Source organism: Epinephelus moara, chromosome 1, assembly GCF_006386435.1.
Source record: "Epinephelus moara isolate mb chromosome 1, YSFRI_EMoa_1.0, whole genome shotgun sequence".
In the NCBI taxonomy this organism is placed as follows: Eukaryota; Metazoa; Chordata; class Actinopteri; order Perciformes; family Serranidae; genus Epinephelus; species Epinephelus moara.
Window position 1 is genome coordinate 31,426,928 of NC_065506.1, and position 16,301 is coordinate 31,443,228.

At 41.1% G+C, this 16,301-nt stretch overlaps 1 protein-coding gene across 5 annotated transcripts in view; it reads right to left on the minus strand.

Annotated features, from left to right (window-relative positions):
• Positions 1-227: 227 nt before the first annotated feature.
• Positions 228-16,301, minus strand: part of LOC126395990 (LIM domain only protein 7-like) — a 44,609-nt gene continuing 28,535 nt past the window's right edge. For 3 of the 5 annotated variants that reach the window (XM_050053821.1, XM_050053813.1, XM_050053795.1), the window contains 16 exons: positions 15,057-15,401; positions 12,696-12,810; positions 10,136-10,297; positions 9,822-9,997; positions 9,647-9,710; positions 9,471-9,530; positions 6,717-6,742; positions 6,474-6,581; positions 6,266-6,355; positions 5,128-5,315; positions 4,826-4,870; positions 4,022-4,074; positions 3,766-3,937; positions 3,498-3,683; positions 1,076-1,178; positions 228-825 (listed from right to left, as the gene is read on the minus strand). In XM_050053821.1, the coding sequence (XP_049909778.1) occupies positions 772-825; positions 1,076-1,178; positions 3,498-3,683; positions 3,766-3,937; positions 4,022-4,074; positions 4,826-4,870; positions 5,128-5,315; positions 6,266-6,355; positions 6,474-6,581; positions 6,717-6,742; positions 9,471-9,530; positions 9,647-9,710; positions 9,822-9,997; positions 10,136-10,297; positions 12,696-12,810; positions 15,057-15,401 (1,947 nt within the window). In that variant the 3' untranslated portion in view covers positions 228-771. The remainder of the gene's footprint in view (positions 826-1,075; positions 1,179-3,497; positions 3,684-3,765; positions 3,938-4,021; positions 4,075-4,825; positions 4,871-5,127; positions 5,316-6,265; positions 6,356-6,473; positions 6,582-6,716; positions 6,743-9,470; positions 9,531-9,646; positions 9,711-9,821; positions 9,998-10,135; positions 10,298-12,695; positions 12,811-15,056; positions 15,402-16,301) is intronic. The other 2 variants (XM_050053803.1, XM_050053807.1) reach the window with 2 other exon arrangements.

A 16,301-nucleotide genomic window follows, 5' to 3' on the forward strand; every position in this document is an offset into this window, starting at 1 on the left:
ACACACTGGTAGGTGTTTGTAATTTGGTTTCAGTGTCATAAAATACCAAAATAGAAGTAATATGACATTAGTCAAATTACACACACTGAAAAACATGTCACTGCTCATATAATTTGAGCATATTCAAATGACATTTCCACCCACAATATGATTCAGTTTTACTATGAGACCAATGCTGCCGCCATGTGGTACACAACGGAGCAACAAATAAGACTTTTAGATTATGTTCAGTGCACTTTATTTACAAAAACATTCCAGTTAAGATCCCCACTTTCACGCAAGAAATACATACGTTACATGTACCAGTGATTTATCCCATAGTGCACCTGGTGAGATTACAACAGATCAGAAAGTGCATCAGTACAAGTTAAAATGTGTCTCCTTTCATCAGTTACATCAACGAGAAAAATTGGATATCTTTAATGTGCTATTGGACAAATATCAAATACAACACAGATATATGACAAAAGGCAACACTAACATCAGAATAAAAGCATTAATCAAACACTATAATTCCCATAATCACTTTATTTCATATATTAAATCTACATTTTCTTCAGAAAGACAAGTACCACATGAATTATATTTGATTAAAAAACAGCCTTTAAGTCTACTTTGCTTGTATATCCACAAAAGACCTTTTATCCCAACAGAGTGAACAGCTGTATCAGCCATTGCTGCAGGAGAAAAAAGTCATGCCTCGGCTGTGTGGCTGATGTTTCCACTGTTTTCGTAGTTTTTTCCAAAAGAAGTTCCCGATGATTCGGCTGCTCACTCTATGATCTGGAGCACGGCATGCTGGTCACATGGAGGGGGCACCAGGGACTAAAATGTCAAAAACATTATTCAGGAATTAGTTTTACCTGACAAGCGAATAAAATTCAAGTTCACTGGACACTGATCAAGTCCAGTCCATGCGCATTTAGTTTAAAGTGCATGATCAGGATTCATTTCTGTTTTTCGTCAGCGATAAACGAGCAGTTGTATTGTTTCAGAGGTACAGAAACTGTGAGGTGTGACATGCTTCTAAGGGGACCAGTTGAAGTCACTGTCTCTCGCAAAGACCAATACTCACACTTGAGTCTGAAATAGCAGGGCTCACAGTGGGGCCTCCCATTTCGGATTCGAACCTGGACTCCGGTCTCAGTTCCTCCGAGATGTCGGTGGCAGCCCACACACTGAGAGGGGGAGGGAGAGGTGAGAAGACAATCGAGGACTTTTAAGAGAAATCCAGCTGACCTGTAACGTGGGCCTTTTGTGTCTAAATCATTTCACCAGATTGTCCGCCACCCAAGCACAGAGAAACATTAAGCTTTGTGTCTGCGTAGAAACACGTACAGTATATAAATATTCTATTAGTGCTATGTGCGTCTGTACCTCATGTAGAGCAGAGAGACGTAGAAGTGACTTTTACGTCTATGTGCTAATGAACATTCTTCAACTAAGTGTGTGGTTTTCACAACAGGCACCTACAAGCAAAGCACGACAGCAAGTGGGCTCGTCCCACTAAACCAATCAAATGCAGAAAACTAGAGACAGAGAGAGACAGCCCACAGGACTACAACACCAGGCCAGATGCCTCTCGCAGACTAGGAGACAAGCTGGTTAAGAAAGACAGAAACATAGCAAGGTGTCAGAAATGCTTCTGCTAGCATTATAAAGGGGTCTATAAAGCTGATTATAAAGTAACTACAGAAATGACTCTTGCTGATCTTGTTAAAGGTGCGGTCACATTAGTCTTCAGTCTGATTACATTTTCCCACAATGTACTGAAACAGGAAGTCACGTCACGGGTCTGACGCAGGTAACATATATTGGGCAGAAAGATCATGGGTGTGAGCAGTGTCCAGTCAAGCTTCAGTCCAAATGTAGCTCAAAATTTAAACAAATCATTCAATATCAGCAAAAGAAAATGATAATTAAAGTGCATTTCCATTATGCTGTGTTCACATGGAATCAGGCAGACAGTTGAGGAAAGACGAACACCCTAAAGACGGCAGCATAAAGTTGAAATATTAAACTTTTTTTAACTGTTTTTATTTTATTCTTCAGGTAATCTGTACAAAAGCAAACAGCACAAACTAATAAATAGAAGAAGTAGGTGAGGTAAAGTAAGACAAAAATAACTAAAAACAAATCAATGGTACAATCAATATTAGCTGTAAAATAGATAAATAAGAGAAAAAATGAAATAAATAACATAATAATTAAAATAATTAAGTAAATAAGCAGATAACTGAATATAACCTGGAACACATGGAAGGTTGTTAAAATGGTCCAGGAAGGGGTGGATAGTAGTGATGGCCAAATGAAGCCTCATGAAGCATTTTCTTTATTTACTGAGCCCACTAGATGGCACTCATGGCTAAAAGAGAGAGAGGCTCAAGGAATGGCAATTCAGTGTGCTTTCAACCTTTTGATGAACAAAAAGCGCCATCTAGTGGGCTCAGAAAATAAAGAAAATGCTTCATGAGGCTTCATTTGGCCATCACTACTGGATAGAGCCCTGACTGCGGTATCTCAGCTGTTTTAGCTTTAGGTGTGACATCACCTGAAGGTGGAGCCCTATCCCTCGACTTCAGGAAAAAAAAAAAAAAAATTAACCTTTAAATGGCAATGCTGTGTGAGATTACCATTGCTGATATTCTCTGCCAACCTCACCTAAATTATCCGCCTGCTCTACCTACTAAAATGATATGTGGTTGCCGACTATCGTCTCCCTGATTCCATGTTGACATAACATTACTGTTAATGCAGTATTAAGAGTTGGGTGCATCAGGAAAACAGCTGGTGGCAGTAATTAAACATTGTAGAAGAAGGAGGTGCAATGAGATGTTGTAATCAAAAGAAAGCCATGTGGAGAACATGGTGAAAACGGTTTATTCAGTTAATCTATTATTGCATATGTATGTGTTATTTATACATTTATTTTTGTTTTAATCATAATAAAAAATGTATGTGCTCTGTAAATAAATTCCACTTTCCCCGACTATTTGTTTTGTGTTCACACCTATAATGTTTTCATCTGCAGCCATTTGTCATCTCCTCAGTGGAGCGAAAAGTGGAGGGACAAACAAGTCACATGCTTCATGTACTTCATGATTTATTTGTCATTGCAGTTTGTCACATTGCAGTTTGTATCAGTACACCAACTTCTCCACCTAAACCAAACATAAAAACTGCTGGAGATGCTTTGGGTTTTGGTGAGATTGTGTAATATTGTTGCAGGGATTGGAGCTACTGTGACCGCACCTTAACGCAGCCATGACCTCTCACCTGGAAACAGGCGAGGTGGAAGCAGAGACTAAGGGCCTCTATGACCATGGCTGCCCCACTACCCAGGACACGCTCACACACACAGCAAGTCCTCCTGCCACTGACCATCCTGGGGCAGCACATGTTAACAGTGTGAGGCCACAATGAATGAGAAGACACAGAAAATAACACACAACAACACACATAAGAGAAACAGGCTCTACGTTTGTATGATTAAGTACCTGCCAGGATGAGAGGAGTCAAATGTATTTCTCTGGGATAACAGTGCTCCAGTGCTGTAGCGGGAAGAGGCGTTCCTACTCGGAGCGCAGTAACCTGCCGCAGCTGAGTGTGGACGAGGGTAGCTGAACGTAGCGGCCGAGAGCGGGGACTGACGCACAATGTCCAGGTTGTCCAGAGACTCATACCTGGAGTGAAGAAAACATTAGTGAGAGGATAAAAAGAAAAGACAGGGGAAATGGGAGTCCCACTCGGTCCACATACACTCACCTTTTCATGGGAACCCCAACATAGATCGGTTCTTTGTAAAAGCTGCTGCTGCGCTGACGTATCCAGCTGTTGTCGGTCAGAAGCTGAGTCCTTTTCTTCATCTCCTCCAGAATCTGCTGCCTGTCTATCTCAGCCTTAGATGCGGACTGTCCTAGTCTTTTTTTCTCATCACCTGGACCAATCAAAGTTTGGGGAGTTTTAGCCCATTGCATCACCAAAACAGAGGGGAAAGTTATGACAGTGCAGGCGGACTAACCTCGTGCCTGTTGGTGGGGGCCAGCTAATGCTGGGGTAGATAAGGACTTTGCCCTGTGGGTAAAAACAGACAGTCCACAATATTCTACAAACAATACATATCTAAAATAATGATTTTTAAATGTATTCATTATTTTCCCCCAGAAAAATAAGGGATCTATGGTCTACACCAAACTGGTTACATGCTGATTTTGGCTTTAAGGTGGGTGATCCTTTCACAAAAGGTAAAGGTAGGTTTAAAACAGCCAGTCATGTTGCATCATATTATTTGTTTTAGAACAAATAATACGGTGATATGTTTGCAAACATAGTGCACCACCACCTTCATGCCCAAAGCTAATATTAAAAGGTCCTGTATGTGAAATTCAGAGCATCAATACAGCAGCAAACCATTATTTGCGACGTAAAGATATGGTGAAGTGATGGCGTCCTGAGCAGTGAATAAAGTCACGCTTCTCTGTTGTTTGTTGTGGCAGACAGCCTGCATGTGTGTGCATGTTAGTGCATGTGTGTATTTCATGGTCTAGCTCATCGCCACAGCTTTGCACTGCACTAAAACGGTGTTTACAACTGATATCAGGATGCTGTTGTCGTGGAAACTTAGAGCCCATCCACTGGTTCACCCCCCATTAACACTGTTAGCTCACTGGAATTAGCACCGTTAGCCTCTAGCAGCCAGTTCGGCCAGCTCTATGTTGAGAACCATATGTAGACAACTCGTACGCTCTGAATTTCACATAGAGCATCTTTGCATCTATGATACCGTTTCTAGTCCCAAGTCATTGTAACCTAATCTCGTTCTGACCTGTGTGCAGGAGACAGCTGAGCAAAGCCACAGGAGTCTTCAGCCCTGATGTACAGTGTGAAAAGCATTAAGGCCCAGTGCAAGCAGAAGGAAGCCCGGCAGATTCGGCAACAACAGCAATGTAGAAGAGATCATGATGATCAAAGGAAAAAAAACAAATCACGTTAAAAAGTTGCTAAACTAAAATTTCTCAAACCAAACCATGATTGCACATACATAAAACATTGTTACCTCTCAGTGAGGATGGAAAAGAGCTGACAATGTTGGTGATATTTAAACAAGGAGAGAAAAAGTTTATGTACCAGGCGTGCTCGGTAATCTTGTCATGCTGCTCTCCTTGTGCTTTACTTTGAGGTTTTGATCCCGTCACTTTCAGCTCATCTCTGTCGGGGCTCCGCTCTTCTTCTCTGCTTTTGTTTGTCAACCCATTCACGTGTGGCTGGGTGCTGGCAGGTCTCTCACCTCCATTGGTCATCTCAAATGTGTTCTGCTTTAAATGCATGGAAAAAGAAAATGGCATGTAATAGAAACGATGCAAAGCACTCAAATTTGAAGGAGCACTTCATCCCGCAAATGTCAATTACTCATCCTGTGCTACACGGAATTCAGGAAGAAAACACTGTTTGTCTCACATGCCTCCACGGTGAACAAAGAATCAAAAAAAAAAAAAAAACATTCTCGATGAACTGAAGTCATAGGGGATCACATTTAACAACAGTAAAATATATTAAAATGTGTAAAACTCATGCAGTATAATCCAAGTCTCATTTATCCAGTTGTACGCTCACTACTTCGCTTAATGTTTAAAACATTTCCGCATAAACAGTCTCAAACAAGGATGACTAGTACACCTGCGTTGTTTATGTGGAAGCGCTTTAAATATTACTGTTTTAACAAAGATGCATTTGTTTGGGAAGCACTGAGCATTCAACTGGATATATGAGACTTCGATTATACTGCAACAATTGTGCGAGAGTTTGTAAACAGATGTTTGATATAGTTTTGCTGTTTCATCAAGAATTTCCTCTGTTTTTGGATTTATTGTTCCCTGTGGAGGCATGTGAGATTAATGCTTTCAACCCAAATTCAATCTAACATGGAGTAATTGATTATACAAATGATAATTTGGGGGGTTGAAGTATTCAACTGATTCCTGTCACCACAGCATTCGCAAATGTGTCACAGCTGCTGATTAAAAACATCATCTTGCACTTTAACCAGTCTAATATTACCACAAAGTTAAGGAAAGCGTGAATTCATAGGATCCTGATTAGATGTTCTGTGGGTAGAGACAGGGGCCATCATTTTAATGCGCTTTAATGTACTTGATGTAAACTGACTTTATAGAGGAAAATCTGACATATGTTTTATGATCAATTAATTATAACTAAAAATGGGTTCTGCAGTTTGGAAAAGGCTCAGAAACCCACACAACATTACCCCTGACTTCCTGTATAGCTCCCCCTTCACTTCTTGTTGTGCCCTCCGCCATTCTGATTCAAGCCTCTCCTGATCCCGCTTGTATTGCTCCTAAAAAAAAGCAAAAACACAAGCACACACATTTGTATGTTGCTTTAAACTTAAGATGCAGATTAAGTGCATGAAGGAGTGTGCTGTGTAGCTCTGAGCTGGAGAGAGGAGTCTCCACCTGTAGGAGGCGCTCCTGCTCTTCCTGCCACTTCTCCTGACGCCTTCGATCCTCCTCGCGGTCCCACGACCAGCTGGATGAGGAGGGGCTGAGGGATGGCACCTGGAGCTGGCGATGCACAAACAGACTGTGGGCTCAAACATGATCACAGTGCCGTGCACAAACTCTTTCAACACGCACACGCATAAGTTATGTTTGAACATGCATACAAACATCCTTTGATCATGTGGTGTGGTGACTTACATCAGATATTGCAGATTCTGAGCCTCCTGTGTGAGAAAACAACAGGTCAGCAGAGAGAATACGATACAGTGGCTCCTAAAGATGATCAAGCTGCGTGTAAAACTGTATAGGACACATACACACACCACACGAAGGCTGGGGACATGTTAAGAGAAAATCACACAATGGATTATCTGTTCATGCTTCCTGTGTTTTGAGCGTCTTCATCTGGTTTCACACTTAAAACTATACACTTTACTTTGTGTATCCTGCTGACCTCTAACAAATGTTTTGCAGCTTCTTCCTACGTACATTATCAACATAAACTGTACAGTTTGCATCGACTACAGAGCCGTAGGTTAGCAGGCCACTTTATAGCAAACGAGTTATAGGGCAACTTATGTATTTTATGACCCTGGACCCTGTTTTCTCATTGTGTCTAAGCAATAATGGGAACAACAACATTTGAAATTGGTCCAGAATTGAGCATGAGGGCAGCAGCAGTGAAACAGATTGCAATGTTACCACTTAAAGTGTGTGCGTTTGCCACTGACAGGCTCCTATTGCTATCATGGGTGACTGATGACATTTTGGAAAGGATCCCAGATAGGCCATTTTGTTAAAGAGTAAATTCCTTTTTGTTTAACCAGGAACAGCCCTGAAATCGCCATCCCCAAACCCACAAGACTCCATTTAAATAAACAGTAATTTTATTATCGTACAAAACACTTCATTCAAAGTCAACAAAAACAAAACACAACCCAAAAGCATTGTCTTAGTTTGTCTTTTCATTGTTCTAACAATCATTATCTCTGATTTGGTTGAAATAAACCCTTAATTCACCCAGTTAGATGCAAAAATATGCTAAATTACTGTTTATTTGAATGGAGTTTGGTGGGTTTGATGATAGTGATTTTGGGGCTGTTTCTGGTTTAGCAAAAATGATCCTACTCTAACAAAAAAGTCTATCCGTGTTGGGATGCTTTCCATAAAAGGTGTCAGACACTTGTAATAATCTTGGAACTTTCAGTGATGTGCATTGAGGGTGCATACATCCTAAGTGGTTACATTGCAGTCTGTTTTGTGGCTGCCAGCTGCAGCCCTCTCACTCAATATTGGATCAGTTTCAGAAGTTGTTGTTCCCATTAGTCACTAAGACACAAAAACTTTAAAAAAAAAAAGGGGTCCAGGTTGAAAAATACCAAAGTTACTCTTCAAGTATACAGCCCTGCAAGAGGCCTCAGTGGCTTCAAAATATGTTTACTGACCACTAAAACACAACTGTGCAGGACAAAATGAAGGCAATCATAATTTTGGTCTTTGTAAAGCTTTACCTGCAGTACTTGCACAAATATTTGGTCATAACTATCAAATGTCAGATGGTTCGCATGTGCCGTGAGAGGTCTACAGATCTTAACTACACTCATCTTTTTACAGAAAATACCTGATCAAAAAGTCTAGAAGTAAATCCGCACACTACTCTTCTAACGTATCCCCAGCCTAAAGGTACCGTGCACACTGAAGAGGAAACAGTTGAGCAAAGAGTTAAGCTTGCTGTAGTAAGAGGGTATTCACACACTGCATGACAACACAAGTCTGCTGTGCTCATTTGTTGGTACTGCTCCACAACAGCTAGCATGTTGCTCAGAGTACAGCTTGAAGAAAAAACACCCCACACAGTGCAAACATTTACCACACAAGTAAACCCAGGAGCTGAATCCTGCAGAGCCTGGAGAGAGAAGCCGTTGAAGCAGGACACACGTCAGATTAACAACCACAGAGGACAGCATTATAAAGCAGTCCATGTGCAAAAGAATGGAAAAAGTTGCTAATTAAAAACTACAAGCCATTAAAATAAAAAATCAATAAAATAAACATCTGCCGCACACTACATCTGGTATGTTATACACATGATCTGTGCCGTCAGCTCTGTGGTTGCTAGGTAAAGCTGAGCCAAGATAAGCAATGTTTTTGTCCCAGTTTGCAAAAACAAAAAGCTTTTTGATTCAGAAATATGGTGATCATTAATGTCTGGAAACACTACATCTTCACTAGTTTGTAGTTAGGCTGCTTTGATTAAAATGATGTTATTATGGTGGTACACAAGTGAAAGTTCTCGTCTAATCTCCATTAATCTTCAGATTCCTTTAATCAGCAGCCCTGCCTTTAAATCCTTAAGGGACAGGCCACCCAAAATCAAAAATATATTTTTTTTCCTCTTACCTGTAGGGCTATATATCAATCTGTATTGTTTTGGTGTGAGTTACAGTTACAGTTAACTATAACGGACAACTGTATCACCGTGCAAAAGCAAGCGTGCATCTACTGCTAGCTCACCAAGTATCACTGCGCTAACTAATATTACAGCTCAGCCGAGGAGGACTCCATTAATGTTTATTTAGCACTGTCACTAGCATGAGCCTCTCCTTCATGAGTACATGCAAGCTTCCTTCTGCGTGGAGATTATCTTGAGTAACCGGGTCATGGTTTCTGGAAGGAGATGTTGCTGTTGAGTTCTTGAGTTCATCTAGTTCCATCATATTTAAGAGAAGGCAGACATCTCTACAGCTGACATCTCCAACACTCTGCAACTCACACCAAAACAATCTAGACTGATAAATAGCACTACAGGTAAGAGGGGAAAATATGCTTTTTTGATTTGGGGTGAACTATCCCTTAAACGTTGCTTTTAATGAATACCCAGCAATTAACCGAGCCAAGCACCAGCTGCCAAAGCTGCTAGAGAAAGCGTTTAAGCTCAAGTTGCAATTTTACCTTTCTCTTTGAAAAATTCAGCCCTCCTTTTCTGATTTTTCCTACTAATATTATCAAAATCTACATGGAGAGGAAGGACAGATGAGTTGAGAGATTGCTTATGTGCACACTGTATATCTGAAGAGTTACTCTTAAAAAGGAGACAGCGCCATTACAGCCTTTATTCCTGCTATTACCTTTACTCCTGGCTGTCTTGTGGTTGTCACCGAGCTCTCCGTGCATGACTTTGCCCTGTAAAACCTGGGCAGGTGAAAGAACACCAACATTCACCTGATAAGCACCACTTATTGAGCTGCATTGTCAGAGGCTTTGTGCATCCATCTTTTGAATTTTGGCTAAAACATTGCTCACATTGTCTGTCTGCCCATTGAATTTGGACACTGTCCTGACTGCGGTTTCTGTAGAGGCACCACTGTTGGCTTGGTGATCAGGGCAGCCCATCAGAATGGGCGCTGCGGTAGTCAGATTGAGGGTCACCCTGCTCTGGCCCTGCTGGTTGTGATGACTCCCCTCACTGGTGCTCCAATCTAATGAAAACAACCGGCCATCAAAGCTACACTGCAGACCAAGATTTGTGACCTCTGGTTGGAAGTCAGAGGTCAAATTAGCACAAATAATTAAAGTGGTAAAAGACGAGGCTGCCTTTTTTTGGCTCATTATCTCACCCTTGTTGCCATAGCGCCGAATGTCCATGGTCAGACTGCCGGTCTGCAGGGAAGATGTCATTTTATCCTTCCACTGGTTGTAGTTCATGTGTGCCACCGAAACTCCATTAACAGCCACAATCTCATCGTCCACACACAGCTGGCAAAGCTCCGCTGGACTGCCTGAGGAGGGAGGGACAGGTGTCAGGGAAATGAAGAAATATGAGGACACCAAAACATAAAAAAAGGTGCCAGCTTCAGAAATGATTTGTTTATCACAAACTGAGCTGCAGTACTGAGGGCAAGGTTTCTGTTCCAAGTTGAAAAGTAGGCCAGTAAGCCAAAACTACATAGCAGCGAGTAAGCGACACCTCTCTCACTTCTAATCAAATATGCATGGTTGAGTTTAAAAGGTCCTGTGTGTAAGATTTAGGAGGATATATTGACAGAAATGGAATATAACATAATAAGTATGTTTTCTTTAGTGTGTAATCACCTGAGAATAAGAATTGCTGCATATTCGTAACCTTTGAATGAGCCGTTTATGTCTCCACAGGGAGCACGTCCTTGTCCACTGAGACCACCATGTTGCACAGCCATGTTTCTACAGTAGCCCAGAACAGACATCCTAAACGCAGGCTCTAGATAGGGCCGTGGGTGTTTTCGCCTCGGCCATCATAGTTAGCAGCCCCTCCGTAACAAGTCGAACCACATGAGAGAGGCACTGAATTCTAACATGAAACTGCTTTATTTGTTTTTTTACCGGTTTAAATTACTGGGTCCATTTGTTTCGGAGAGGAGGGTACCTCTGTGGATAATTTGGCTCCTGGTAAAAACCCTCTGAACGTTTTTCATCAGAGAAAAACAGTAAGGAGGCATTAGTAGGGTTGGAGAAGCACAGATTTCTAACATTAAACTGCTTTATTCAGTCTTTCGAAACAATTTTAATCATCTGATCAGTTTGTTTTGGAGGCTACTTCTGCTGATAATTTGGCTCCCGGAAAAAAACTCCTGAACAATGAGCACTATAGCTCCATGTCCACCAAGCAGTCCGGTACGGTTAAGTTTAGTTCGGTATGCATTTTTTCAGTTTCCACTGTGATAAGTTGTGAGTGGTACAAAAGTAACCGTTCCATACCATCCCCATGTTTGGTCACCCCTCTGTTGAGGTACCTAGCACACAGATCTGGTACTAAAAGCTGCAGCTGTGAACACTGCAGTCCGCTGATTGGTCTGTGGCGGACGGTCACTCTGCTCAGAGCAGAGTTGTGGCTTGTTGTGCAACCACTATTCATACCATGGCAAGTTTTACATTAGTAAACTATAACTATAAAAATAAAGAATGTTTTGCTCTCCCTTGCAGCAGCTGTAGTCTGAGAAAAAAAATAAATCACTGGGACGACTCCGGTGACTTTTAAGGTGGATCTTTACTTGTAATGTTACTCAGTGTATGAGTTGACAACAAAATTTCAATATGACAACTGAGCTTTTATTGTCTCTCTTGGATGACACAGACTTTCAGTGATGAGTGGATCTTCAAGCGTTTAAAAATATATATTAATTTGGACTGGATTATGTGAACTGCGTATATTCTAATCCTCACTTGGCGGCTGCACTTGCCTGAGAAGGACTGAATGCACAAACCCTCTATTTTTAAATATCCCATGGAGAGAGACTCTCACTGCAGCCTGTTCTATTTTGTTCTGAAAATGTCGGCGTGCATTCGTTCTGTGGACGATGAGAGAGGCGCAGGCTTCCATCTGTGTCACTGATATTGAGGAAATACGGTGAGAGCTGGACGGAGCAGTGAGTGACAACAACCCTGCCCAAATTTAAGAGTACTGTTTGCAGTGGAAACACTATACAGACCTAGGGTCTAGGAACCATGTCTGAAGGGTTACTATTGGTTCCAAAGGTATATACCTAAAGTATTTCGTGGAAACAGGGCTTTAAAGAAACCTGGGATTCACGCTTGGCACATGGGAGATGTTTCATCTATTTGTAATCTGCAATCAACACCACTAGATGGCACTAAACCCAACACACTGCTCCTTTAAATCACTGGCAACATTTTGTGTTTTGTTGCTGAATGCATTTAAAATAAATGCATGCAAAATAAACATTAACACCACAATTTGTGCATGCTGTTATGTTAATTTGTTTGGGTATTAAAAATCTATAAATACATCTGTCTTTTCTAGCATTGACAAAAGGTTTTGCTCTTTTCCAGCCACATGAGAAGCTGCTTTGTCTAGCTCTTAACAATCTCCTTCAGTAACATCATTTTTGTGTTTCGATGGTGACAATTTGTCTACGCTCTGTCTGCCCTGAGACCTGTCAGTATCTTGAATTACTGCTCTTTTTATAAGTGCAGGATGCAACAACAGATTCCCTCTTGGAGGAGCACAAAAAAATAAAATAACAAAAAAAGCACTGAGAGCACAATGTAGCCCTGTCACCAAAATGTTTCACAATACAAGGCTCAAGGCAAAGACTCTTGACACTGTCAGCTTAACCATAAATGTGAAGTCAGCGAGCCACAATTTTAGTAATCCAAAGATAAATACAGCAAAAGTCTTACCAGGTTGAATGTACTTGACTCTCGCCCCGGTGGAGTCCCAGTGAGTCTGGAAACCAAAGTCTGGTCTGCTGTTGGGTTTTAGAGACAGGCTCACTCTCATGTCACTGTGATCCACCTGAAACACACACAAACGTAAAGGTGACACCCTGTGATCCAATGTCCCGCACTTCCTGGTGGAAATTAGATACCTCAGAGGCCTGCTGCACAGATATAGTGAGTGATACACACCGAGGAAGCAGTTCATTATGCACAGTGTAGTGCTCTCACCACAGCAGCCCAATGCCATCTTTGTGAAGTTCATAATGCTCAGGATTTGTTTTGTTGTCAGAGATGCTGATGCAGTGCTGCATTAACGTTTGTGCATTTGGTGGTTCAGCATTAAACTGAAAGGTGTTTCTTCAACCTTCATTTACTCCAGTAAGTAGTGTTAATATTACAAAACACCTCATACATAGCATCAAAAACTGAACATTATGAGCTTCAGAAAGATAAGCTGGTGACTCAGCGTATATGCACACATTAGGCATTTTAGGGCTAATACGGTTTAAAAGGCCCTGCACACCCACACAGGTGTTTTCACTTACTCTGCTGATTAGAGGCTGATTCACCTGCGTGGGCGAAGGAAGACCCTGGAAGAATATTAACTGTGGCTTTATTTACCACATTATTTTCCAAATTTGACTTGCTACTCTAAAATATGAATGTTACAGTGTATGCTACTTATAAATAGCTTTTATTAATTAGAGCATGCATTTTGTGGACGCTCTGGCTTAAAGTCTGCCCTCTGCACTTTATACTGCTGCGACTGTGTGCGGCTACTGATGCACTATAATGCACTTTAACATGCTGCTTGTTTTTTTTAAACAATGTGTTGTATTTATCATGGGGTTTAGGTTATCTAATTATCAATCATTCATTAACGGTCTTTCTTAAATGTTATTTTTTCTGTGCCCTGCTGGACCTGGGTGACAAAGTTCCCTTGTGTTTTCAACATGTTTGAATGACAGTGAACTCAACCTTGAACTTTTGATCTTTTGATCCTTGAACTACTGATCGGTGTCTATCAATGCTCCAAGTAAAAATGTCTTATGCAGGGTTCCAACAGATTAAGGCAAGTTAGATTTGAGTTGTTTTAATGCCACTCGGAATTAAATCTTAGACCAATTTCACAATTAGAAAAACTAAGGGAAAAAAACATGAACCAACATCAATAACGAAAAGGTTAGGGGCCATTTTGCCCAAATGTCTGTCTGTCTGTAACATAAAACATGACCTTTTGGGGTTGGGTTAAAAAGTTAGATCTACTTCAAATGCTAAAAAATGTAAAGCTTTCTAGAGTGAAAGAGGGAAAAAACGAACACATAACATCTCACATCTCACAAGGTACACATTTTCTGACAAACCATTTACACATCTTCTGGATGTGTCCCACTGTGGCTCCATTTTGGAGAAGCGCCCACAGTGTCCTGGAAGCAGTTTTTGAGATGAAAATCTGTTTCAATGTTAAAGCCATGCTCCTTGGCGATCTAGAAGAGCTTCACTGTGCAAAGCGAGAAAAATACTTGTTGAGGGTGTTGTTAGTGGCGTGTAAAAATGGCTTAAGAAAGACATGCCAACCACAAATGAGTGGATCAAATTACTGTATAATATATACACAGTGGAGAGAATTACATTTGACATTTAAACTACACATCCAAATTCATATTTTCAATGAAAATTGGCTTTCCCACATGTCAACTATAAGGCCTGCTAAAAGTAAACAAAAAAGGTTTGTAGTAAATGTATGAGTTTCTCTATTCTGATCTAAATTAAATTATTTAAAGAGTAGAGATTAGCAATTATTTTCAGATTTTACAATGCAACGGCAGAAAAAAAGCTATTTTTCCTCAGTTGCTCTTCCTGAGTTTTCTACCTTTTTCCCCATTAAAGGATTTTTTTGGGGGTGTTTTCTTTATCCGCTATGAGGGTCCAAGGACAGAGGGATGCCGTTTGCCGTAAAACCCTCTGAGGCAAAGTGTGATTTGTGATATTGGGCTTTATAAATAAAATTGAATTGAACTGAATGTATTTTAGCATTTAAGATTTTTTAAGGATCTGCAGGATCCCTGTTATAACCACTTTGGCGAATGGATGAAAAAATAATCACTTTTATGTGTTTCTCTAATCTAACTTTGGCTCGTCAGTTTTTCTATTGATCATAGTACACTGTCACTGACCGATAAGTAAAATTGATTAGATAATCCCCGATTATAAAACAGTACTGTGCGAGCAAACATCACCAAATCCTAGATTCGAACATTACAAGTCGCATCAATATTTACATAGTACAGACGCTGCATGCTGAAAAACAATCCAACATACCTTCAGGAGGTCAACGCTTGCCTCAGATGGCAGAGTTGAGCTTTTGTTGTAGTGGGTCTGCTGGTTGGAATAAGGCTGCGGTAGTAGCTGGGTTTGGGTGTAGGGCTGATGGTGGTAGCCATTGGGTTGGAAGGAGATCTGGCTGGAGAGGGTGGCAGCTTTCACCTCCTCTCCCTGCTCTGTGCCATTCTGCTTCACCTGGTGAGCTTGCCTGTGTGTGAGTGAAGCCTGATGTGGAGTCTCCAGATGGGCGGTCGCAGTCTGTCTCTTGAGGGACGATTTGGTGGCTGGAGAGAGAGATTCCTCTTTCTCATCTTTCAGCAGCACACCCTGGTTGTTGTCGACCTGGAGATGAACAAAAACAAGATGTGCTCAGAGGGACAGCTACAGATTACTCTGATTGCGGCATTTACTCTGCAGCACTGACATGTGAGTGTGCTGATGTCAGACAGTCTACAACTAACAGACCTGTGTGGAAATAAGTGTGTGACCTCGCAGTGAGTTAAAACTGTTCCCAATCAGTGCTTCTATTATTAATGATTAGGGCGATGCAAGAAAACAAAGGTAACACAAGCTCACTCACATATAGTACACATATGCCCCCTAACACACACTAACACACACACACACACAGGAAATGCTCTCATTACATTAACTGTCTCGAGCCTATTTGGCTGACTAAACAAGTCCCAGTGCACCCTCTTGAGCGCTAACCTTCCATTAAGACAGAATTAGACCCGTCCAGACTGCAAAATAAAATCAGCAGGTGGTAGGTCCTTTACATACTAAAAGCTCCGACACACTAATTTCACATTTCGCTGAGAGAAACACGGACTTATCTGCTGTTTATCTCTGTCCCACCACCGTATCCATCACCATAATCACCAGCTTTCTGAGAGCATCTCGGTGTCAAAATTAGACACATTTCAGGGTGTAAAGCCTGAATGAATCATGGGGATGGGATTTTGAAAAGTGACAGTGTTGGTAAGAAAAATCCATTAGACAGAGTGTTGCAGGTTTATCTGAGGTCAACAGAGGGGGAGGATGGTTGTTAAAAAACAGTGGTTAACAGGGCTGGTTAAATGTTTTATGTACGCCTACTTGTACGGCAAAAAGTTACCACTGAAATGTTTAGTTTTTCCAGGAAAACACAGCAATGTGATGCTGAAACAAAAACAAAGACCAACCTAGAGCTGCATTGTTTTCCAAGAACTAATAAAAACACATCAAATGGCCACACAGCTG